The sequence below is a fragment of the Kwoniella mangroviensis genome (assembly GCF_000507465.2).
Source record: "Kwoniella mangroviensis CBS 8507 chromosome 1 map unlocalized Ctg02, whole genome shotgun sequence".
In the NCBI taxonomy this organism is placed as follows: domain Eukaryota; kingdom Fungi; phylum Basidiomycota; class Tremellomycetes; order Tremellales; family Cryptococcaceae; genus Kwoniella; species Kwoniella mangrovensis.
In genome coordinates, this window is record NW_027062534.1 from 2,782,486 (window position 1) to 2,804,796 (window position 22,311).

The window sequence follows — 22,311 nt, forward strand, 5'->3', positions numbered from 1 at the left end:
ACCGATGGTCAGTCTGTACGAGTAGGTAGTTGCATCATGCTGTGTATCGTGTGTCAGCGTGGTTCCATCAACTTGAAAGGAGGGTATCACAGGGAAACAAGACGATCCATTGTCTTGGCATTCATCATAACCCATCATAATCCCTAATCCGGCCAATCACAGACCGTCATTCCACCTGACTGTCTGGCCAGTTTCACCCACGTGTGGTGTTTTCGAGTACGTGCATCTGCGTGACACATCTCCGAACTTGCCAGTCTTCATAGGCATATGAAGCAGAAATCGTGTCGGTTCTCAATCTCAATAGGCGAGTAGTCGACTATCCTCTCTTCATGCTTATCAACTGCCCACTGGCCTTTGCGGTAACAAGGTATGCACCGACGGGTCGGTATCCGGTTGACCAGAGCAAAGCGATAAGCCAAGCTAAGACGAAAAGGCGCTTGGCTGATCACTCGTATTTATTGGTAGGGATCGCGTGATGTGGCAGTTCCACGTACTTGGATGTTCGGGATTGCTCAGACAAAGCTCTACGTAATCGGTCGATCTCATCGTCTTTTTCTTTTCGACATGCCAAGATGAACACGACTGCGTAAAACCCTAAGTTGGAGCGACGGAATCAATATGGTAGAGCTAAACATAGCTTTCGAAGTCTTGTTTTGGTACAGCACACCTCACCCAGCGTCGAGGGGGGTCACAGCGCACACGTAGCTTGCTGATCGTGTAGCAATCGAAGGATAACTGTACCGTGCTATACTCGGAATCGTCCTCTGCGGTGACATCACAGTGCGCATCTATTTCGGTGCGATGAAGAGACGCTATAAGTGGGCATGGTTTTCTGCGTCGCGTACATCCCGTGCATCAGCGCTTGGATTTTTATCTTTCCCATCACCAGCTCTCAACATACTCAGCATATATTCTCATCAGAGAAAAGAGGTGGTTACCGTATTTCCAGTATGTAAGAGGCGACCGAAAGAGAGAGAAGACAAAAGAGAGAGAGAGAGAGAGAGGTGGGTTTATTCTTGGCTCGGGGTTCCGGACCTTTGTTATTACTGGAAAAAGATCTTCCTCTCTGATTACGCTTGGACCGATCAACCCGTAAATATAAATAATCCCAGGAACCGAAAATACTCATCCTTTCAGGGTCCAGATGTATCCATTCTTTTCGATGCAGCTCTTGGCATTTTTCGTTTAGACATCCATGTTTCCATTTATAACCACTTTCCACTAATCCCAGGTCAACAAGATATCCTTCAAATACAGGACATGACTACGATGCATCATCTATCTTGTTAGACTCCATCCCACTGACATCCACGTAGCCTGCTGCACAAAGTTACAGATCATCATTTCAACAAGTTGAGACGCGCTGTCGAGTGATTAAAGAGACGGTAACATCAGGTATCGACAGGTAAAACAAAAAGCCAAGACGAAAGGAAGATCCGATACACCCAAGAGGAGAGTAAGCGTGACGCCAAGAGATTATTGGGGATCAAATAGGATCACCTCACCTTTTCCAATCCGCATCCCCGTCCCCCCCTCTTCTCTTGTTATATACCATATACAACAATACATTACAGGAGAACAACTCTCCATCCCATCTCAATCAGTACTCCATAACATAACAGCCATCTATCATCCTTACGGAGACATCCAATCCAATCACTACCATTCACGATGACAACAGCAGGACCCTCATCATTCTCCAGACAATCTCCTCATCCGCACCCTACCCAGTCACCTTACCATCAACATCAATATCGACATCATCCTTACGCCCCGCCAGCACCTCCTGCCAATGGTGTCACCAAGAACAACAATACCCCTTCATCCTCCACCTCACAACACTATGCTCGATCATCCCCTAATGGCGGTGAATTACCACCTTCCCCACCTAGATCGAGGAGAGATGCGAGTGAGACTCCCAGTATAGGTTTGGGGGTCGCTTTTGGTGGGTCGGCAGGTGGGAAATGGTGGGATGAAGAATTGGTATGTCAGAAATTCGGATCTCAATCGAAATATAGAGAACCAAGCTGACTTTGCCAAACGAAATATAGCCGCCACCACCAGCATCTTTATCCAGTATACTGGACTCGTTCCGAAAATCAGGTGAAGGCGATAGAGAGTTGTTATTATCTATACTGGGAGCGAAGAAAGCAGAGGAAGAGGTAAGTCATTCCATCTTCCTCACAGTGCTCAGACATCAGTACTGATGCCTATAGTCCACTATTAGCGACTCACTGCCCTGATTCAAACTCGACTTACTGTCCTCCAAGCTCGTCTCTCCCTGCATTCAGCTGCTGCTGCGTTACCACCTCAGATGACTGTTCCTCCTCCCAGTGGATCTCCCGCGCCACCTCCTCCCTCGCAGCTCGATAGTGATGGTCTCGTCGCTGTACACGTCGAACGTACACCTTCTCTTACTTCTTCGAGAGGTGCAGGATCCACTTCAAGTGGAATGCCAAGTCCGCCACTCCCCCAGCAGACGGGGTATGTCCAACCTCCCCCACCAGCTGTAGGCCTCGGTGAGAAAGAGCCCTCACAGACAACTGGAGGAAGAGGATATTGGCAATTACCTTCTTTGCATTCTTCCCTTCGAGTACCTTCATCTAGATCACCCAATTCACTTTCGCCCGGGGGATTACCACTTGCTCCCATACGGGAAGTACGAATCGATAATTCCGATAGATCAAGGAGGAACGGCGGTTCGTTATCACCTAAATCTACGGGCAGCGAGGGCAAGAGATCATCCTCGGGCTTGGAAATGTTGTTGGACGCTGGAAGGGTCGTCAATGAAAGTGCTGAAAGAGATCAGTGAGAGCGATGATGTAGGGGAAATGGATATATACGTTGTATCTTATATTGACGAACCTGTTTTGTTCTGTTTATTTTGGTTCATTTGATTTGTCTATAGTTGTTTATATATTCAACAAAATGAGGAATATGTGATGTATATGGGTGACTATTGCTTATTTCCAATGCTGGCAAAGTGCAATAAACGAGATTGACAAATTCAGTTCATGATGCCTTCAGCCATCATCGCAAGCACTCAAAAAGATTTAGCAGATGATGCATTTAAGCTGGACTTTTATCTTGATAGACAGCATAGCGGTTTACTATATTATCCCATTCATCAAATAGCTACTGCACAAGTCATCACACGATCTAAAAGATCTTACATACATGTCATTACCCATATAATTCAGAATCCTGTCCTGCACCACCACTCCATCCATTCACAGTCCCAAATAAACCTTCCCACGATTTGGGCTGTTGGAGCTGTACATGATCATCTGACGAACAATCCAAAGTCAGCTACATACTCCGATCCGTACAAGAGACTTTCAAGTCCGCTTACCTATTCCCAGTATTTGCAATACTACCTGAGCCAAGGACATTGCATCTCCTGAATTATCGCCCTCTACACACCAGGCTGTGATAGCTCCGTGGGGTATCGACGAGTCTTCCAAAGTTGATAATAATCTACGTGTAAGACCGGCAGCAGGTAAGAAAGGTGGATAGACGGAACTGCTTGATGATCCGGTAGTTGGGAAATCACTGTCAATATTCAGCTGAAGGGTGGGTAAGGTATTCTCGAGGGTTTGTAAAGTTTTGTGTGACGAGGAAGAAGAGGAAGGAGGAAGGATACGTTGATGTGGTGTTCTAACGATATCGTCATACTTTGTCAGCTCGACTCCGAAAGATGGAAATGCGCTTTAAGGTGAGATGACTTACAATAGCTGAGCATCATCTTGGTTCGCCGCATCCAAACTGGTAAGGATTAGTACGAATCCAAATGAGTTCGATTCAATGAACTGCCGTATCAAATCGACATGTTCATCTTTCTTTGTCTGTTCAATCCAGATGTATCTGGTCAGCTATTTCTCTATTGGATAAAGAGCTACTTTCGAGCTGACCTTCAAAGTTGGTGATCGCTGCTGTATGACATATAATTCCGAACCTTGATTACCATACACTACATCCCCAACACTTCGTAAGTGTGTATGTTTTCGTATCCCTGACAGATGGACATACCTTCCAAGCCACCTGTCACTATCTCACCGTCATCCCCTTTCCCAGAGAATGGAACGACCGTATCACCCAGACCTACGTATCCTATCCTCCTCAGTCCGAGGGAAGTGACGAGTAAGTCGGATGTAAGTTGAGGGACGTTTCCTAACGATACTGCCGGCTATGAAAGTAACATCCGAGCGTCAGATTGAGGTATACTCGATAAGAAAGATGGAACGTACCAGTATCAACGTCGCATTGCCGAATGATTCTGGTTTGAAGTCTCCCACAGGATAGAAAGTGGTCATATTAGCTATTGCAGTTGATCATATGCATATGAGGTTGAAAGCGAATGGATAGATATCGAGATGAGGTTGACTTAAGAAGGTTGAGTGAGAATCTTATGACGTGGAAGATATCACTTGCGAACGAACAATTATTTTGATCGTTATTTTCGAAAATGAGCAAAGCATCAAAGCTTGAAGCAAAGTCATACTTCCAAATCTTCTTAAGAGAACATCGGTAAAAGATCAGGATGAAGACCACCAGTGTACCTATCATCCGAGCGATCGTACCGAAATACAAAATATGTAAACGATGTCATTCCACAACGACCAGCTCGGAAATCTCAACCCCGACTTCTCCAAGATTACGATTCGCTCCCTCGCCTACAGGTCACTTACATCTCGGAGGTCTACGAACGGCTTTATTTAACCATCTACTAGCTAGGAAATGGAAAGGGAAATGGCTACTGAGGATAGAAGATACAGATAGGGTATGTCATACCTTACCTGACTCTGCCTACCATATGGCCACGCATAAATACTGATCTGGGGCTACGGAATTAGACTAGGTTCACGGAAGGTGCTGTAGATAGTCTGAGAGGATCTTTGGAATGGGCTGGGCTAGACTACGATGAAGGTCAGCTGTGTGATTATTGATCTTTGTACGATTGCAGCTGACCGAGATTTGTTACAGGAGTCGGAATAGGTGGGAAGTATGGACCGTATACTCAAGTGAGCTAGAACCTGTGATGTGTCCAGATTTAAGAGCTTACGATGGTATATAGTCGGAAAGACTGAATATATATCATCACTATACTAAGGAACTCTTATCAGTAAGTTCTGCACGATACGCACCCGCTCGGTCTTATGCATTGAAGTTGGGGTATACATTTCAGTACACTAGCTGATCCTATGATCGTTCTTTGTATTAGCGAAATGAAGCATACGAATGTTTCTGCTCACCAAATGAACTGGAAGCTATCAAAGTATCGTTAAAGCAGCAGGGGATGAGACACAGCTACGATGGACGATGTAGACATATTACAGATGAGGAGAAAGTAAGGAAGAAAAAAGCTGGGGAAAAATACGTTGTGCGATACAAAGTGAGTATGGATATCGAAATCCAACATCAAATTCTCTTACCCTCGTGTCCCATGAAGCTACCATTATGATCTTATGATCTTTTGATCTTACATGAAACAATGATGATTCTCATATCTCGTTCATTCGTAGTCCTCCTCCGAATCATTGAACATACCTCCCGATCTCATCTTTGGCGATAATCAGCCGTCAGCGCCTACAGCGGGCTTTGATGATTTCGTATTGATGAAATCTGATGGATGGCCTACATATCATCTGGCAAGTGTGGTAGATGATCATCTGATGGAAATAAGTCATGTTTTACGGGGTGAGGTGAGTGCTTTTAGCTGTAACGAAAACAGTCATGAGAATTCCAAAAACAATAAATAAATCCCATAACGCGATGTAGTTGTTTCGACTTGTATCTCTGATTGTAGATTGACATCCGTTATATTACAGGAATGGCTACCATCTATACCGAAACATCATTCCCTTTACAAAGCATTTGGATGGACACCACCGAAATTCGCTCATCTTCCTTTACTATGTAATCCGGATGGTACCAAGTTAAGTAAGAGGAAAGGTGATACGTTCGTAGAGCATTACATGGTAAGTACAGGACTACAAGACTCTGTTCCCCATATCCGTATTAATCTCTCGACCACTTTCCCCTTTGTACTGTGTGGATACTTGGATATATGTATAGCTTATATACTAATTTATGCTCTATTCGCAGAAACAAGGCTACGAATCCTCTGCTCTCCTAAATTTCCTAGCTTTGATGGGATGGGACTATCATTCAGCCCTATCATCCAAAACCACTCTGGATCCTCATATCCGTAACGATGGCCATTCACTATACGAGTTATTCACGATGGATCAATTGATAGAAGCGTTCGACATCACACATATAACACATAGGAAAGCGGCTGTCAATCAATCAAGGTTGGATTTCTTAAGTAAAATGACATTGAGGAGGATGGCTGGTAGATTAGGCAACGATGGTGTGATGGTGAATAGTGGAAAAATCTCCCATGACAATGAGAATGAAGGTGAAAGAGAGGGTTTGATTAGGAGGTTTCAGCAGGGTTTGAGGGATGAGAAAGTTTTGAAGGGATGGTAAGTGTATTGTATGTATATATATATATATATATACGACCTTTCATCTCCCTTTGTAAGAGGTGCGGTAGCTGATCATTTGTTTTTTGGGATGTTAGCGAATTAGTGGAGGATGTAGAGTATGTCGAGAAAGTATTCGATGCTGAATTAGTGAGTAATACCTTACTCTGACTATCGAATTACATATAACATATATATCTTAAACATACTGGTTGAAGCTATGAAAGCTAATGCATTAATCGTTCATTAGCCCCGTACCACCATCCTCACCGAGATGCCAATGCATTCGATATTCTATTTCCTACCTCCCACATATACATGCCACGAATCACAGTCGATGTTAAAAGATCTCATACCGAGGATATACTGTGAGTGGGGAACGTTTCCACCCACTAATTCTATCACCTTAATAAAATTGTTGATAACTCATTGTATTTTTTTTTTTTTCATGCTCGTACAATGGATAATAAATAGGTCAATATGTATCCTTGTTTGCAGATACACTCCAACAATCCGCTAGTAGCAGTTCCTCTACAACACTGAACGAGGATTTAGTATGGGATGTGATACATAAATTATTACATCAATTGGGTATAGATAGGAAACCGAAACTGTTGGTTCCGATAAGACATGCTTTGACAGAGAGGAAAGTGAGTGATACGTCTTAAATCAGAGATATGTCTCGTGTTCGTGTTCATTCCGTATACTAATGGTTCATCGTTGGGCGTATTATAGAAAGGACCTAGTATACCTGAATTGATAACTATCTTGGGATTAGATGAAAGTTTATCAAGATTGAGGAGAGGTGTAGAGTACGTTAGAGAGTTAGATCAATCCAATAAACGAAAGCAAGATCAATTAGAGTAAGAATTCAGTATAATTGCAATTAGTCATTTACTTTGCACAACTACTCTGATCTATTGTCCACTCACTATTTGTATAATCCCAAATGTACTTGACGAAATGCATTTCATCACCACTTTATACCACCACTGTGCGAAAATGATTACAACCTGCATCATCTTCGCAAGAATCACATAAACTGCATGAATTCCTATCATATATATTTTGGTTTAATCCTGCCTAATATGCTATCAGACAGAAGACAAAAATCAAACAGAAAGGCTACACCAAATTTCCAGGGCTTGTTTTCCACTTAAATCTGAACAAAGTACGATACCACCTCTTCGCTCCAAGACTTAACAACCCGCTTAAGCGTTGTAAGTGGAGGAAGAGACGTTACCGGAAGTGGCAGTCCATTTAACGTGAACATCTTCACCTTCTTTGAGGTGATCGTTACCGTATCCAGGAACGACTCGGAAAGTGTGAGCACCGAAGAAGTCTCGTTGAGCTTGGATAAGGTTGGCGGGGAGGGTTTCAGTCCTGTATCCATCGAAGAACGAAAGAGCAGTGGTGAAAGCGGGGATGGGGATACCCCAAAGGGTAGATTGAGCGATCACTCGTCTCCATCCTGGTTGAGCCTTGGCCAAGGCGTTCAAGAAGAAGGGGGAGACCAACAAGTTCTCCAATTCTGGGTTCTCCCGGTAGGCGGCAGTGATATCGGAAAGGAAAACGGATTTGATGATACATCCACCTCTCCACATGGCGGCGATACCGGCATTGTTCAAGTGCCAGCTGTTGACCTTGGCGGCCTCTCTCATAAGCATGAATCCTTGAGCGTAAGAGATGATCTTGGAAGCGTAAAGAGCTTGCTCGAGGTCACTATACAATTTTATGTACATCAGCTAGGCTGAAATAAATTGGTCATGATAGATGATAAACCCACTCGATGAATTGTTGCTTGTCACCTTGGAATGGTTGTCTCTCGGGAGCAGCGATGATCTTGGAAGCTCTTACTCGCTCGTCCTTGACGGCAGAGAGACATCGAGCGAACACGGCTTCACCGATAAGAGTTACGGGCATACCGTTGTCGAGAGCATCGATGGCAGTCCATTTACCGGTACCTTTTTGACCGGCTTTGTCGAGAATCTTTCGGACCATGGGGACACCGTCGGTATCGTTGAATTTGAGGATATCTTTGGTGATTTCGATAAGGAAAGAGTCGAGGACACCAGTGTTCCACTACAATCAGGTAAATGTCTCGTCAGTGACGGGCTGGTTATGGTAGTTGAAAAGAAAAGACAATCACCTTCTCGAAGATCTCAGCGATCTCAGCTTCGTCGAGGTCAAGACCTCTCTTGAGGATATCGTAAGCCTCGGCGATCAATTGCATATCTCCGTATTCGATACCGTTGTGGACCATCTTGACGTAGTGTCCTGAACCGGTCTCACCAACCCAGTCACAACAAGGTTCACCTTGAGCTTGGGCAGCGGTTTTTTCTGGAAGACACCCCCATCATGATTTTTAGTCAGTTCACGAAAAACTCATTTTTTAAGGAAATTCACTTACGGAAGATCTCCTTGATGTGAGGCCAGGCGGCATCGGAACCACCAGGCATCAAAGAAGGACCATTTCTGGCACCTTCCTCACCACCGGAGACACCTGAACCGACGAAAAGGAGACCCTTGGCTTCGAGTTCGTGAGTTCTTCGGATGGAGTCGGGGTAGTGGGAGTTACCACCGTCAATGATGATATCACCCTTTTCGAGGTAAGGTTCGAGTTGAGCGATGAAATCGTCAACGGCTTGACCGGCCTTAACGAGTAAGATGATTCTTCTAGGTCTCTGGAGCTTGGAGCACAGTTCTTGGATAGAGTGGGCACCGATGATGTTGGTTCCTATGATAAGGGAGGAAAAACAACCAAATCAGTAAGAACACTCGAGATTCATCCGCTGAGCTATGTGAGTACTCACCCTTAGCCTCATTGGCAAGGAAATGGTCGACCTTTGAGGTGGTTCTATACACCAAATTGAAATGTTAGCAATATGTCCGATTGGAGGGAAGGCAAGACCGGACTTACCGGTTATAAGCACAAACCTTGAATCCTTTGTCGTTCATGTTAAGGATCAAGTTTTGACCCTGTTAGTCGGAGTGCGAAATATAGTGATGGATGCAAAGTGAAGAAGAGTGAATGGAGGAGGTGATGAAATTGAACGAGTCAGTGACGTGTTCCGTGTTCGTCGAGTGTTACCGACTCAGGACGTACCATAACGGCCAAACCGATAAGACCAACGTCGGCGCTATCATGGAAGAAAAAGTCAGCATGGATTCTTTGCAGGATATATAGCAGCTCATTTGGTATGCACACGAAACAATCGAGATAAGAGGAAGGAGTGATCGGGAATTGACGGCCGATTGGAGGCCAGTTCTATCATCTTCCATCGCGACGATGTCTCCCTCCCAGCAGGCAGGAGAGCTGGACGGACACTCACAGATCAGAAGACATCTTTGATTACTTGTTATGTAGGTACTTTTAGGTGAAGAGGGATAAGAGTTCAAGAGATGGATTTGTTTATAAGATAAAAGAGAGAGAGAGAAGAGAAAAAGATAGAACGGAAAAGAAAGGGAACGGTAGTAGTGTAAGATGGATACCTCATTACTCTCTCAGAGCTCAGGGTCCAAGTCGACATCTCCCACCAGGTATGACGCCGTAAGTGGCACAACCACTCAATCCCCCCAAAAAACGCGAGCGGTGTTTCTTTAGCATAGGTTCATCACCGGGAGATCAGTCTTAGTGCATGTATAGAACAACGAATGCCGCTCATCCTCATCTGGACATCTCTCTATCGTAGAGGATGCCATTCTCATATTGCGTCGAGGCAAGTTGTACCAGGTGCAAGAAATCCTTCGCACAGGTTGTGAACTGGGATCCTCTCTAGGCCAAGATCTTGACTGATCGGAATTCCGGGCCGGCGGAGATAGGTAACGGGAGATGAGGTACGAAATACGAATATCTCGAAAAGTCGTGCTTGAAAAGTGCCATGGGCCGTTTTATACGAGTACCGTCAGAATTGCATTACCGTTGTGGTCCATGAAGTGGGCGTGAGCTCCTCTGTGATTTCAAGCAATAGACATGGAGAGGTCATGCATGTCATAGAGTAAAAACGATGTTATAAGACTTTCCTTCCGTGCTTGAGATGAAGACACAAGTACACTATACTACTGACGATACGACATGTACGAAGAAACTGCAAGACCGAAACTTGGGGGTACTGATGTCGATTACTGACTAATGTTTTCCTTCTTGGACGATCACGTCTCCTTTTGTGTCTTGGAATCACAAAGAGTCTAACTCTATGATACAAAGGATGATCAAATGTCAGCGGCAGCTACATGGTTCAACGGGAGACGTCCAAATGACATGAAAAGGACACCCACCTGATCCCAATCTTTGACAGCAGCATCGATCCATCCCCTAATATCATCCAGATTACCATTTTCGTGCATCTGATCTTGATCTTGATCTTGGTCTTCCGCTTCCTGGTTCCGGTTCTGGTTCTGTTCTTCTGCAATCTGATCCTGCTGTTGGGGTTGTTGAGAGTCTTCAACCAGAATCGTATGGTTTCCAATCGAGGTAGAAGGATCTTCCACTGATTGTTGTTGCTGTTGTTGCTCTTGAGTGACAGCCACCTGATCCTGATCCTGATCCCCATTTCCCATGTTTATATCATTATCACCACTACCTTTACTGCGTTTCTCGTTCAATTTCTCTTCAACGACATTCCTCTGCTTGATCAAATTCTCAATTTCATTCTTGATATGAGCAATGAGCGTATTCAAGCTTTTCTCTTCAGCTTTTATGCTTTGCAATTTACTATATTTATTGATTAATTCTTTTCTACTTTCTTTGATCGGATCGATTTCATTCACCGTCCCTTCTCCCACATCTCCTTCTTTGTCTTTGTCTTTCTGCTCCGATGACGACGTAGGTGAACTGTAAGTACCATCTTGGATATTTAACAATTTCAGTTTCCTCTCTAATAAAGTCATCTTGGATTGGTTTAGCTCGTTGGTCAATTTTGAGATGTAGTTGTAATCTATACCTGTCCCATTTAATACTGTTGTCGTCGTCATCGATGATGTGGTAGGTATAGGTGAATATTGAGAGGGAGTGGGATCAGAAATTATAGTCGGTATGTTGAATTCGGGTGATTTGGAATTGGACGATAATTGTGTTAATCTCGCTCGTAATTGGGCATTCTCATTCCTTAGAGAGTCAACTTGTTTCTCAAGATTCATTCTACAAGATAGAAAACCATCCATCAGTATTTGGTACAGGAAATCATGATGATATGACAAATTGGAAATCTGTACTGACTGATCACCTTTCCGTTTATTCCTACTTCTTTCAGCGGCCAACTTATTCTGCAATCTCTGTCTTTGTTTCTTGTTCTCTTCTGACATTCCTTTGAGACTCATCGGTCCATGTCCTTGTCCTCTACCAGAGCCTTTCGGCTCATCTGGACCAGCGACAATCTCCTCCGACAGGATTGGTATTTGTATATCATCATGTTCCTCCTCCTGCAATTGCCCTGTCTCTTGTCCCGTCCCCTGCGCCAGCTCTGAGTCTGGGTCTACAGCGTGCTCTTCCATGATGACAAAAGGGGTATCATCATGTTCGTCATCCATTATCCCAACGGCAATTCCATGCGTGTGTGAGTGGACGTCCACACCATCCTCCACGTTCTGATTCTCGGAGTCATGGTGATTTAGGATAGTTGGATTATCGAACTCTGCATCTACATCCACGTCCACACTGTTATTCGGATCTAGTATCGAATGATAATCCAATCTTGACATTGTGAAAAGGATAGTCGCGTTGAGAAGGTGCTTGATGGGATGTGACGTGGGTTATAAGAGATTGAGGATTGTAAGGATGTTTTGCAGGGTGGGGGGGGGGAATGATAATTGTCAACAACAAAGTTAAGGACTGATGTGGTGTTATTTTTTTCCCAATCTTTATCGTTACGTAAGGATACGATACCTGATCCACCGGAAAGAATGACCGGATCGAGTGAAGGTGGTGACGACATGATCCAATTGTAGACACTCATCCTGATGATCATACGTATGATCACCCTAACATTCCTCCACGTCCTTCTTCTTGCATATCACGACCATCTATTCATCTGACTCAAGGAAACAGAACAACAATCAAAAGCAAGACAGTCAAAATGGGAGTTACCGAAACTGATAAATCCGTCATCATTAACCATGAATCGGTGAGTGGCTCTCAAGGTTCAACACATGATCGTTGTAGATTCACTGACGATGACAATGGACAACAGGGATCTAGCGCTGAGATCTAGTACGTCTTGTCGAATTTCAAGATTCATAGTCTACAATGAGGTAGACTGACAAGTCTCCTTCTTTTACAGTCTCTACGGCGCTACGATAGTCTCATGGAAATCAGCGGGTAAAGAACGACTATTCGTCAGTGGTAAAGCTGCCTTAGACGGCAGCAAAGCTGTGAGCTATTCTCCACCACCTCGTGAGAATGTCAATCGACCAGCTGACTTCTGATGACATGACAGATTCGAGGTGGTATACCAATCTGTTTCGTAAGTCGCCTCCTATCCTGATATACATCCTCAACCAGAGCAATACTGATTTCTCCGATTTATCTTCATAGCCAATTTTCGGTCCACCACCATCCTCTCCTCCTGAATACGCCTCATTATCCCAACATGGTTTCGCCCGTAACCAAATTTGGAAATTTGAGAAGACCGTTATGGATCGACCCGAGGGAGTTTCACTTCGATTTACCGCACCTTTACCTCCAACTGAATTTCAACATAAATACAAACTTGCCTATGTAGTTACGTTATCTGAACATCAACTTTCGACCGATCTCCATATAGTCAACGAAGAGGAGTCCAAGGAATTTACATTCCAAGCTCTCTTACATACTTACTTGGCTATTCCCGATTCCTCGAAGATCAAAATTTCGAATGTTCCAAAAGGAACTACTTATGTTGATAAGATTCTGGGAGGGAAGAAAGTTGAAAGTGATGGAGAGGATATAGTTATTGATAGACCTATTGATAGGTCAGTTAAAGTTAAGGAACTGTCAAGGGCGCAAGCTGATCATTGTGTTTTGGTTGACCATAGAGTCTATCACAAAGTAGCGAGTCAAGAAGTTCATGTGGACGATGGATTCGGAGGTGGATACAAAGTCAGATTCAGAGGATTCGAAGAGTGAGTCTGTACTCATATGAAGTGATATAAAAGCATGATGTGATTGACATTCATGCTATATCTCTTCTACTATATTAGCTGCACTATCTGGAACCCTACCGAAGAGACCGGTAAGAAGATAGTCGACATGGAGGATAAAGGATGGGTGAGTCGGCTACCATGCAAGCGTAACGGAATGAGCTGAATGAAAGTACGGATAAACAGGAAAAATACATCTGTATCGAACCTGGATACGCTCGTGAATTCAAATCTCTTGCTCCGGGAGAAGAATTCATAGGTCAACAAGTCATTACTGCGCTCTGAAAGGGAAATGAGGGCGAACCAAGCGTTGATGATGATGTAGCTATGGAGCGGGAGAAGAAAGCAAGCTTGTAATGTACATAGGAAGTGAAGTATGCACAGTATTTATTCATTTTGTGTTATGGTTGTATGCGAAGATATGTGGAGATCCCCTTGGAAGCTTCCAGAGAGGTCATTACCGCGGCATCACGTGGCATCTTGGGCATCCGAGCAATATATTCAACCTTTTGACATTCCATGGATCGACACCGTTGCAGTTATACGTTCCCATCTTGATATTGCATTCTACAAACCATAACGGAAGAATAGAAACAGACACTCAGTACAAGTACAAGCAATAGAAACGAGACAACAAAATGGCCCCTATCCACCCAGAGATCACTTACGCCGAGCGATGTAACGCTACTGAAGCTGAAAAGGTGAGTTATGCTGAACAGAAATAACAGCGCTCTATGCTCTTTGCTACATGATCTATGACCTACAGTCTATGAAGGATGAAGGATGGAATTGTGCACGAGAAAAGAGGAAGAGGTCGCTAACGCACATAATTCTTAATATCAGAACATCATCTACTTCACTATCAACGCTCCTGATATTCAAGGTGAACCGAAGTTGGAGATCAAACCTACGGAAATCTCTTTCGCTGCTAAAGCTGGAGAGTGAGTTATGCTGACTTCTTCTTTCGACTGCTGCTGTTCATCGTCCGTTGGCCGTCCTTGCCCCTCTTTGCCCTGCTGCGTCTGTACTCTCCTTTTGGTCACATTCTCTGCCCCTACTTATCTCGCTTATCTTAATCTCTCTCCTTCTTCCAACCCCTCCCATCTCTCTCACTCTCTTCCCGTTCCCGCCCCTTGATTCTCCTCGCATCTCACCTACTGTCGTCATGTCCTTATCGATATCCTTCTTTCCCCTGATGTCACTCATACGAATTCGCAATCGTACTTGGACTATTCATCGCTAACATGCTCTTTATTACAATTCAGCGCTGCCAAAGGTGTTCCCGAGAAGGAGTACGCTTTCGACTTACAATTATACGACGAGATCATCCCAGAGGTGGGTCATTAATGCAATTTAATCATGATTTTACATTTTAAAAGTGGTACTGATGATTGATGCTCGTTTTGTGGGTTTGGTCAATATAGGAGACCAAAAAAGTCGTTACTTCCCGAGCTATCGTTTTAGTCCTCCTAAAGAAAACCCCCAAGTCAGAGTACTGGCCTAGATTGACTAAAGAGAAGCCTAATAGAAATTGGGTAAAGACCGATTTCTCAAAAGTAAGTATATATCCGCTCACCCATGGCATACTCCATCATGTCCATCAAATGTGGTGTACTGACTAGTCTTTACTGTTTGTTTGATATAGTGGGTTGATGAGGATGAACAAGAAGGTGCTGAAGAGTGAGTTTTAAGGAATCTCTCTGTTTTTGGTCAAATGATCATATGCTGATATCGCTTGTGATGTACAGCCCAACTGCCGGTATGGAAGATCAAATGGCTGGTATGGGAGGTATGGGCGGTATGGGTGGTGGTATGCCCGGTATGGGAGGTATGGGAGGAATGGACTTCGTAAGTGATTTTTTTTTTGACTGACCGATGATCTTCTACATCGTGTGTCTTGTATGCTGACTTGTCATTTTTTACGTATAGTCTAAGATGATGGAACAAATGGGTGGAATGGGTGGAATGGGAGGTATGGGAGGTATGGGTGGAATGGGCGGTATGCCAGATTTCGGCGCGGGTGGTGATGATGAAGGTGATTCAGATGATGACCATGTACCAGAAGAGGAGGAAGCTATTGAGGAGATCTCTACTGCTGGTGCGTCGGCTGACAAAGGAAAAGCAAAAGTATCTAGTGTGAGTGACTTTTTTTTCTCTCATATCTTCTCGTCTGATCTTAGTCAGTGTTCAATCGTGCTGACTCTGCTATTGCAATATCTTTCAGCTCGACGACGTTGAGTAAACGATAGATAAGCATTGTGTTGTGGAAGGATGATTTACGAAAATAGAGGAAGTTGAGTGACACGATTTGTCCAATACAGAAGAACTCATAGGAAGACTCAAGCAGTGTAGTTCAGTAATTATTAATTATGCATATTCAATTAATGATAAAACACTTGTATCCCAAAGTTGCCCACTCATATCTCTTTTGGAGATGACATCAGATCTATGGAACCTGGTACTTTTCGAAATAATCAGGATTCAGTAAAGTGTATGGAGAAATGACCTTAATAGTTCCACAACGGACATGCAAACTCTAGGTGAAATCCAATATCTGTGAGATACAGTAAAGGATCCTCAATACATGATGTTATATGTATGTCATACTATGGTAGTGATTATCACTGTGATATCGTCTGCTGTGGTTGTGATGGTGGGGTGGATGAAGGAGGAGGGGCGGGTGACCAGGGATGTTGCCATTTATGGGGTGTTGTGAGGACTCCGCCCTGTACAAAACATCAAACAAGATCAGCTATCGATTCTCGGAAAAATGGGATTGACTCTTCCGTGAACTTTGATGACTGGCGAATGGGTCGAAAGGACAGATATATGTGATATGAGAGGAAATCCAATGAAGTGGAACGGTATGAGTGTGGATGAAACAATTGATTCCAATTCCAATCCGTCAAACCTATTAAATCCTCTCACTCACCCTTTCCAAAAGCTTCACAACACTCCTAGTAGGTTCCGCCCCAACACCCAACCAATAATTTATCCTATCCACATTCCACTTAATCTCCTTCTCCTTCTTGATCAATCCCGTATCTTCTGGTCCACTACCAAAAACATTCGCCTGAGGAGGAACGACCACTCCCTTTCGTAATCTCGGTATCGGGTCGTATATCCCTAATGTCTCCAGTGGCTTGCCCTCTCGAGGTCGTTTGGAGTTGATGGCTACGATGTGATAGAGGGGGCTCTTCTTGTACCCGTGTCGGGCTAGACGAATACGGACTGGCATGGTGGTAAATGTGCGTCTGGAAGTCTAGTTTTGGATGCGAACGTGCAGTTGGATCTGTATTTTTCAAAACAGGGAAAGGTTGTTGAGGTTGCAGTCGTAGTATGGCTGAGGACTTGTTTAGGATCGGTACAATGAAGATTGATAGATGTATGATTTAGGTACAATGTATCATCGTCTTCGTATTTCATCGAGATGCTCTTTCTAGCTCATCCCAACTTTTCCAGGCCACGGAGGTATCATCCGAGTATCACTCCACCCCTCGACGATATAATGCCACGTCATTTCACATTGTCACGTGATCACCTTACGTCAACCCAGTCGTGCCCCGCTTCAACCGTGGATTCCTCCTGTCCACACATACACAATCACCATCACCATCACCATCACTCGCATGCTCAACATCCTTCAGCTACTTCTCACGACACGGCTCCTTCTGTCAACGAGCCGACTCAGTCAACGTAGAAGCATTCCTCCATGTCCTCAAAACCTAACGGTCAGCTGAACATACAGCTTTCCGGCTTACTCGAAAAGGTACGTTCAACGTCCAACGCTCACCGATACCTCCACTATCCACTCATTGTCGGCTGGTCGGCTGACACGGGCTGATTCTTCTATACTTTCTAACAGATGAGGTCAACCGACTCGGATCACCGAGTAATGGCGCTCATCGACCTTAACAAAGAGCTCTCAAGGGTTCTTTCCCCTGTACCAGGGTCATCATCTGATCCTCGTCGAAGTTCAAGTATATCGTACACCGACGAAGGGACTGAACTTACGTTGACGGATAACGTATTGAAGTTGTTATCTGACTCGAATGCGGAAGTCAAGTCATCTGCTGTATCTTGGTGAGTCCAAATCGATAATCTCATTAGCTGGATGTGTGATAGAGGTGTACTTGAGCTAATCGATTGGGGTAGTATCGCTCTGATGGTGCGAAAACCACGTCAGCAAGTACTTACGAATATAGTGAACTCCCTGCTGGATGGTGTGTCTTCGAATGATGAAGAGAGGAGAGATATCTCTTGTCTAGGTGAGATATCTGGTTTTATACGGCCCTTGATGAAAGCTCAATTTTACACCCGTTTGTTTTATGTTAGCCCTCAAATCTGTTGTTCTTGAGATGCCAGTGGACGGACAGCAAGCAGAAGCCAATGTGGAAAAGATCGTATCCCGAGTGTTTGCTTTATTTAAGGTGAGTCCTCATACATGACTCCTTACCTCTTCTCTTCGTCACCCTCTTTCATCTGCGCCTCTTCCATGTCTCGTTCCCTTGCATCTCACACCAACCGCTGACAATCTGGACGTTTCAGTCCGACATCAACCCTCAACTCGCTTCTGAACTTCTACAGACTCTAACAGACCTATTCATTCGATTCTCATACATACTCAGAAGCTCTGAGAAAATCCAGAATACATCAATCACCTCATTATCAAATATCCTATCTTCCGCCAGACCAGCCATCAGGAAAAGAGCTATACCCACTGTATCTGCTCTTGTTTCTACCAATCCAGGATTATTCGATAATTCGTTGAAAAAGCAGATAGTAGATGGATTATCCCAGGGACCAGAAGCTGTCAGAGTCTGGTTAGGAGTCGTTGCTACGTTGGCTAGAGGTCAGAGTGCACATAAGATAGGAGCTTTGTTGGCGGAAGGAAAAGTGGGAGAAACTGTGTTGGAGGAGACTGAGAATCCGGAAGATACCGAGACTGTTGAAGCTGCTTTAGTGGTAAGTTCTCTCCAAGTCGTATGGCTGATGATTCCCCGTCAGCTGACAGATTTATGATAGGCGCTGGAAGTTCTTGTGCTGCGATGTCCCACTGAGATCGCGCCGTACATACAGACAGTCGTCGAAAGAGCTTTGTCGCTGGTGAAATATGATCCTGTGAGTCGGCCGTTGCGTTTCATAAGATCTCAGCTCATTGTATATCGCAGAACTACGTTGACCTTGACGATGACGACGTGGACATGGATGGTGAGGATGATGAAGAAGACGAGGATGACGAGTTTGAAGACGATGCGTGAGTTTATGCGAGTCCACAGACTCCGTATGCATTATGCTCATCAATCACACATTTGCAGCTATTCTGATGATGGAGACGACTCATGGAAGGTCCGACGATCTGCCGCTAAACTGCTTCTTGCGCTCATTGGTACCAGAAACGACATTTTGGCAGACTTCTATAGTCATGCCGCTCCTGTACTTATTTCTCGATTTAACGAAAGAGAGGAGAGTGTACGGTTGGAAGTACTTGCTGCGTTTGAGGTGCTGCTCAAGCAGACCGCTTCTGCTCGTGCTGCTGAGGTCGTCTCAGGCGGCAGAAATAAGAGAAAGAGAAGTGAAGGTATGGACGAAGATTATGCCCCGGATGACAGGTGAGTCGACTCAATCCCACCACCGATCTGCATAAGCTGACGATGTCGCAGTATAATATCATACCTCCGAACTAGTCTTCCCCAACTCTCACGAGCTATTCTCAAACAGATCTCTTCCAAATCGGTACCAACGCGTCAACAGTGCTTCCTGCTTCTCCGGGAGATCTCAAAAGCTCTCAGCGGCGGCCTGGATGACTCCGCAAACGCTATTTGTGCTGCTGCCACTTCGGTTATTCGATCAGTCGACAGCTCGACGTCCGCTTCGCTGGCCATTGCAGCTCTTTCTTTCCTGACTACCTTCTTCGCGGACCACCCTGCTAGAGTTTACGCCGATCATTTGGGTCAGCTAGTACCTGCCATCGTAAGATGCATGAACGACAAGCTCCAACGGATTAGCTTTGAGGCTTTCAACGCTGCTGCTAGTTTGGCACGAGCTGCTAGACCCAAGGGATCGACTCCACCTTTACCATCAAGCTTTGTCCAACCCATTCAACAATTATTTGACGCTACTACCGCAATCTTGGCGGACAACAGCACAGACGCCGACGTTCGAGAAAAAGCTTTGGATACCCTTGGATATCTTTTAGTGCACGAGGGAGATACTTTCACTTCGTCATATTCCACTTGCCTACCGCTCATCACGTCTCGACTTGCCAACGAAAACACCGCCTCGACAGCTGTCCTCGTCATTGGCAAGATCGCCGAATCACCCTTACTCAAAGGCAAAGATTTCGAGTCATGGTTACTCTCGGTCTTGCCCGAAGTAGTCGTGGCTTTACGACGAAGTAAAAGATCGACAACCAAGAACTCGGAATTTGCTTGTCTTTCCAATATTCTTACCAGAGTTGGTACTGGTCTTCCGGCCCAAACCGCCATCGATCTTGTTGGTGAACTACTACCGTTCATTGAAACTCCTACAGCCCTGCAAGTAGTCTCCTTAATCTTGAGCCAGCAACCCAACTGTCGAGAATCGGTGGATAGTCAATTATCACCTAAGATAATGCAAATTATCAAAACCCCATCGTCGAACCAGCACCTCGTGGACGCCTTGTCGACTTTCTTCGCCGCTTATGTAGATGGTGATCAGGATTGCGCGACGAGATTGGTACCTGCCTTAGTTGAGAACCTCGGTAAATCACACCATCTTCCCGATGCTACTAAAGGTGGAACTTCCATCTACACCACCACGGCAAAGATCATCGGGACTGTCGTAGCTCATTCTCAGAGGAATGCTGCTGGTGTTTTGGCTTTGTTTCAGAAAGTGATCAAGGTGAGCTATCATTTGAGTCTTGTTTGATGTGACTCCAGCAAAGCTGACGGGATTTTGATGTAGTCTTCCAAAGCTACTGAACCGGATGTATACCTCTCTTTGTTATGCATAGGCGAGATAGGCCGAATAACGTGAGTTGGGTCCGCATTCCGAGCCAGGGTGAAGCTGATCGATCGTCGATATAGTGACTTATCAACGATACCTGATTTATTCGACAAGATTTTGAACTTCTTTAACAATGAAAGTGAGGAGGTCAGAAGTGCTGCTGCATTTGCTGCTGGTAGGTGACCCTATACATCGCGACTCAACGGAAGCTTACATAAACCCTAGGTAATCTTGCTGTTGGAGCTCCCAAGGTGTTTTTACCAGCTATTATCAAGCATATCGAGACTGTTACGAGCGAAGCAACTAGATTACTACTTTTGCATTCTTTGAAAGAGGTGAGCTGCTTTTTTTCGTTGTATGAGCTATCTGAGCAAGCTCACTGACATAGTCCGGTATGATAGGTCATCCTTCATTCATCCGCTGCTCAGCTTGAACTTCTCGCCGATTCACTCTGGAAACCGCTTTTCGCGGATGACGTGTCTACCAAAGAAGGAGAAATTGGTGATGACGGAATTAGGAATGTCAAAGCGGCTTGTATTGGTAAATTGACAACTACAGCTCCTGGAAAATTCCTACCTCAACTTCAGGTCAGTTGATATGCTACGTTTCTTTCAAATCACACAAACTGATTTGACTTGTATAGGAGCTACTCCGATCGAGTCCCAAAAATCGAGCCATCGTAGCTGCAGCAGTCAGATACACATTTATCGACACCTCCTCTTCATACGATGAAATTATCGCTCCAATCATTGTGGAATTCTTGTCTCTAATGAAAGATTCAAACTTGGTGAGCTACTTGTAGAGTGACCCCGCACACTCTCCATCAGCTGACAATCGAAGTTTTCAGATCGTTCGAAGATTATCACTTGCCTCGCTCAATTCTGCCATCCAACATAAACCGCATTTGATCGTCGATAAACTCAATACCCTTCAACCGCTATTGTACCAGGAGACGTATGTCAAGAAAGAACTGCAAAGAGAAGTTCAAATGGGTCCATTCAAGGGTATGTTGCAAACTCAGTTGGAGGAGGTGATTTAGAATACCTGAACTGATATTGGAAGATCATTCGCAGTGATCGAGGATGATGGGCTTGAGAATCGAAAGACAGCATATGAGACGATGTATACTCTGGTAAGCTGTCTCTCACACTGACCTCTGAGAGCAACCGCGCAGTTCAGCTAATTCACAGATGTTGTATAGCTCGGAACATGTTTCTCCAAGATCGACTTACCCACATTCACCGAACGAGTCATGGCTTCTTTATCCGATGTCAACGAGGTGAAAGTATTAGGTTTGATGTTGTTACTGCGATTAGGTCAAATGTCACCCACGTCTGTCATACCTCGATTGGACGATGTGGTGGATTCAATGAAGGTCATGATGAAAGATGTGGAGGTGAAAGATGATACGGTCAAACAGGATTTGGAGAGGAAAGGTGAGTGACAGAGGTGGATACTATCTAGGATATCCACACAGAAAGAAATGCGATTGTATGATATACTGATTGTTTTGTTTTGCTTTTTTCTGCTTCGCTTTGCCTTGTAGAGGAAATGCAACGATCGACTTTACGTACGGCCGTACCGTTATATAAATTATCGAACCCTCAACAAGCACCTCAATTCCATTCTTTTGTCAGTGGTCTTTTGGCTACGGACAAATGGAGGGATTATAAAGATTATCAGGCGTAGTGAGGATCCTTGAACATTTATCATCATCAGT

General features: G+C 44.5%; 9 protein-coding genes across 9 annotated transcripts; 5 read left to right on the forward strand and 4 right to left on the reverse strand.

Annotated features, from left to right (window-relative positions):
- Nucleotides 1-1,671: 1,671 nt before the first annotated feature.
- Nucleotides 1,672-2,812, forward strand: I203_106151 (uncharacterized protein; the record flags this gene model as incomplete). The annotated part of the gene is made up of 3 exons (XM_019147917.1): nucleotides 1,672-1,983; nucleotides 2,052-2,162; nucleotides 2,228-2,812. The coding sequence occupies 3 exons, from the start codon at nucleotides 1,672-1,674 to the stop codon at nucleotides 2,810-2,812; spliced, it is 1,008 nt and encodes a 335-aa protein (XP_019002835.1).
- A 371-nt stretch (nucleotides 2,813-3,183) lies between these two features.
- On the reverse strand, nucleotides 3,184-4,313 carry I203_106152 (uncharacterized protein; the record flags this gene model as incomplete). Its single annotated transcript, XM_019147918.1, has 6 exons — nucleotides 3,184-3,287; nucleotides 3,353-3,657; nucleotides 3,730-3,845; nucleotides 3,912-3,970; nucleotides 4,030-4,186; nucleotides 4,248-4,313. The coding sequence occupies 6 exons, from the start codon at nucleotides 4,311-4,313 to the stop codon at nucleotides 3,184-3,186; spliced, it is 807 nt and encodes a 268-aa protein (XP_019002836.1).
- A 227-nt stretch (nucleotides 4,314-4,540) lies between these two features.
- I203_106153 (glutamate-tRNA ligase) lies at nucleotides 4,541-7,355 on the forward strand (the record flags this gene model as incomplete). Its single annotated transcript, XM_019147919.1, has 12 exons — nucleotides 4,541-4,780; nucleotides 4,854-4,926; nucleotides 4,984-5,021; nucleotides 5,075-5,122; nucleotides 5,222-5,392; nucleotides 5,523-5,702; nucleotides 5,829-5,978; nucleotides 6,106-6,488; nucleotides 6,587-6,638; nucleotides 6,739-6,856; nucleotides 6,963-7,138; nucleotides 7,224-7,355. 12 exons carry the CDS (start codon nucleotides 4,541-4,543, stop codon nucleotides 7,353-7,355), a joined length of 1,761 nt encoding a protein of 586 aa, XP_019002837.1.
- A 344-nt stretch (nucleotides 7,356-7,699) lies between these two features.
- Nucleotides 7,700-9,834, reverse strand: I203_106154 (6-phosphogluconate dehydrogenase, decarboxylating 1; the record flags this gene model as incomplete). The annotated part of the gene is made up of 8 exons (XM_019147920.2): nucleotides 7,700-8,210; nucleotides 8,275-8,570; nucleotides 8,638-8,828; nucleotides 8,899-9,225; nucleotides 9,302-9,345; nucleotides 9,409-9,467; nucleotides 9,595-9,628; nucleotides 9,821-9,834. The coding sequence occupies 8 exons, from the start codon at nucleotides 9,832-9,834 to the stop codon at nucleotides 7,700-7,702; spliced, it is 1,476 nt and encodes a 491-aa protein (XP_019002838.2).
- An 866-nt stretch (nucleotides 9,835-10,700) lies between these two features.
- On the reverse strand, nucleotides 10,701-12,188 carry I203_106155 (uncharacterized protein; the record flags this gene model as incomplete). Its single annotated transcript, XM_019147921.1, has 2 exons — nucleotides 10,701-11,628; nucleotides 11,707-12,188. The coding sequence occupies 2 exons, from the start codon at nucleotides 12,186-12,188 to the stop codon at nucleotides 10,701-10,703; spliced, it is 1,410 nt and encodes a 469-aa protein (XP_019002839.1).
- Nucleotides 12,189-12,562: 374 nt separating this feature from the next.
- On the forward strand, nucleotides 12,563-13,889 carry I203_106156 (uncharacterized protein; the record flags this gene model as incomplete). Its single annotated transcript, XM_019147922.1, has 8 exons — nucleotides 12,563-12,610; nucleotides 12,677-12,696; nucleotides 12,767-12,857; nucleotides 12,923-12,949; nucleotides 13,021-13,436; nucleotides 13,500-13,586; nucleotides 13,665-13,731; nucleotides 13,791-13,889. 8 exons carry the CDS (start codon nucleotides 12,563-12,565, stop codon nucleotides 13,887-13,889), a joined length of 855 nt encoding a protein of 284 aa, XP_019002840.1.
- Nucleotides 13,890-14,242: 353 nt separating this feature from the next.
- On the forward strand, nucleotides 14,243-15,846 carry I203_106157 (uncharacterized protein; the record flags this gene model as incomplete). Its single annotated transcript, XM_019147923.1, has 8 exons — nucleotides 14,243-14,305; nucleotides 14,448-14,545; nucleotides 14,870-14,939; nucleotides 15,029-15,160; nucleotides 15,250-15,284; nucleotides 15,353-15,452; nucleotides 15,534-15,740; nucleotides 15,829-15,846. 8 exons carry the CDS (start codon nucleotides 14,243-14,245, stop codon nucleotides 15,844-15,846), a joined length of 723 nt encoding a protein of 240 aa, XP_019002841.1.
- Nucleotides 15,847-16,225: 379 nt separating this feature from the next.
- I203_106158 (mitochondrial 37S ribosomal protein bS16m) lies at nucleotides 16,226-16,842 on the reverse strand (the record flags this gene model as incomplete). Its single annotated transcript, XM_019147924.1, has 2 exons — nucleotides 16,226-16,330; nucleotides 16,537-16,842. The coding sequence occupies 2 exons, from the start codon at nucleotides 16,840-16,842 to the stop codon at nucleotides 16,226-16,228; spliced, it is 411 nt and encodes a 136-aa protein (XP_019002842.1).
- A 474-nt stretch (nucleotides 16,843-17,316) lies between these two features.
- I203_106159 (uncharacterized protein) lies at nucleotides 17,317-22,280 on the forward strand (the record flags this gene model as incomplete). Its single annotated transcript, XM_019147925.1, has 18 exons — nucleotides 17,317-17,373; nucleotides 17,470-17,687; nucleotides 17,760-17,872; nucleotides 17,940-18,034; nucleotides 18,153-18,569; nucleotides 18,630-18,725; nucleotides 18,776-18,861; nucleotides 18,923-19,216; nucleotides 19,268-20,486; nucleotides 20,550-20,617; nucleotides 20,672-20,766; nucleotides 20,817-20,926; nucleotides 20,993-21,178; nucleotides 21,235-21,378; nucleotides 21,439-21,595; nucleotides 21,665-21,723; nucleotides 21,793-22,027; nucleotides 22,138-22,280. 18 exons carry the CDS (start codon nucleotides 17,317-17,319, stop codon nucleotides 22,278-22,280), a joined length of 3,792 nt encoding a protein of 1,263 aa, XP_019002843.1.
- Between the last annotated feature and the right edge of the window lie 31 nt (nucleotides 22,281-22,311).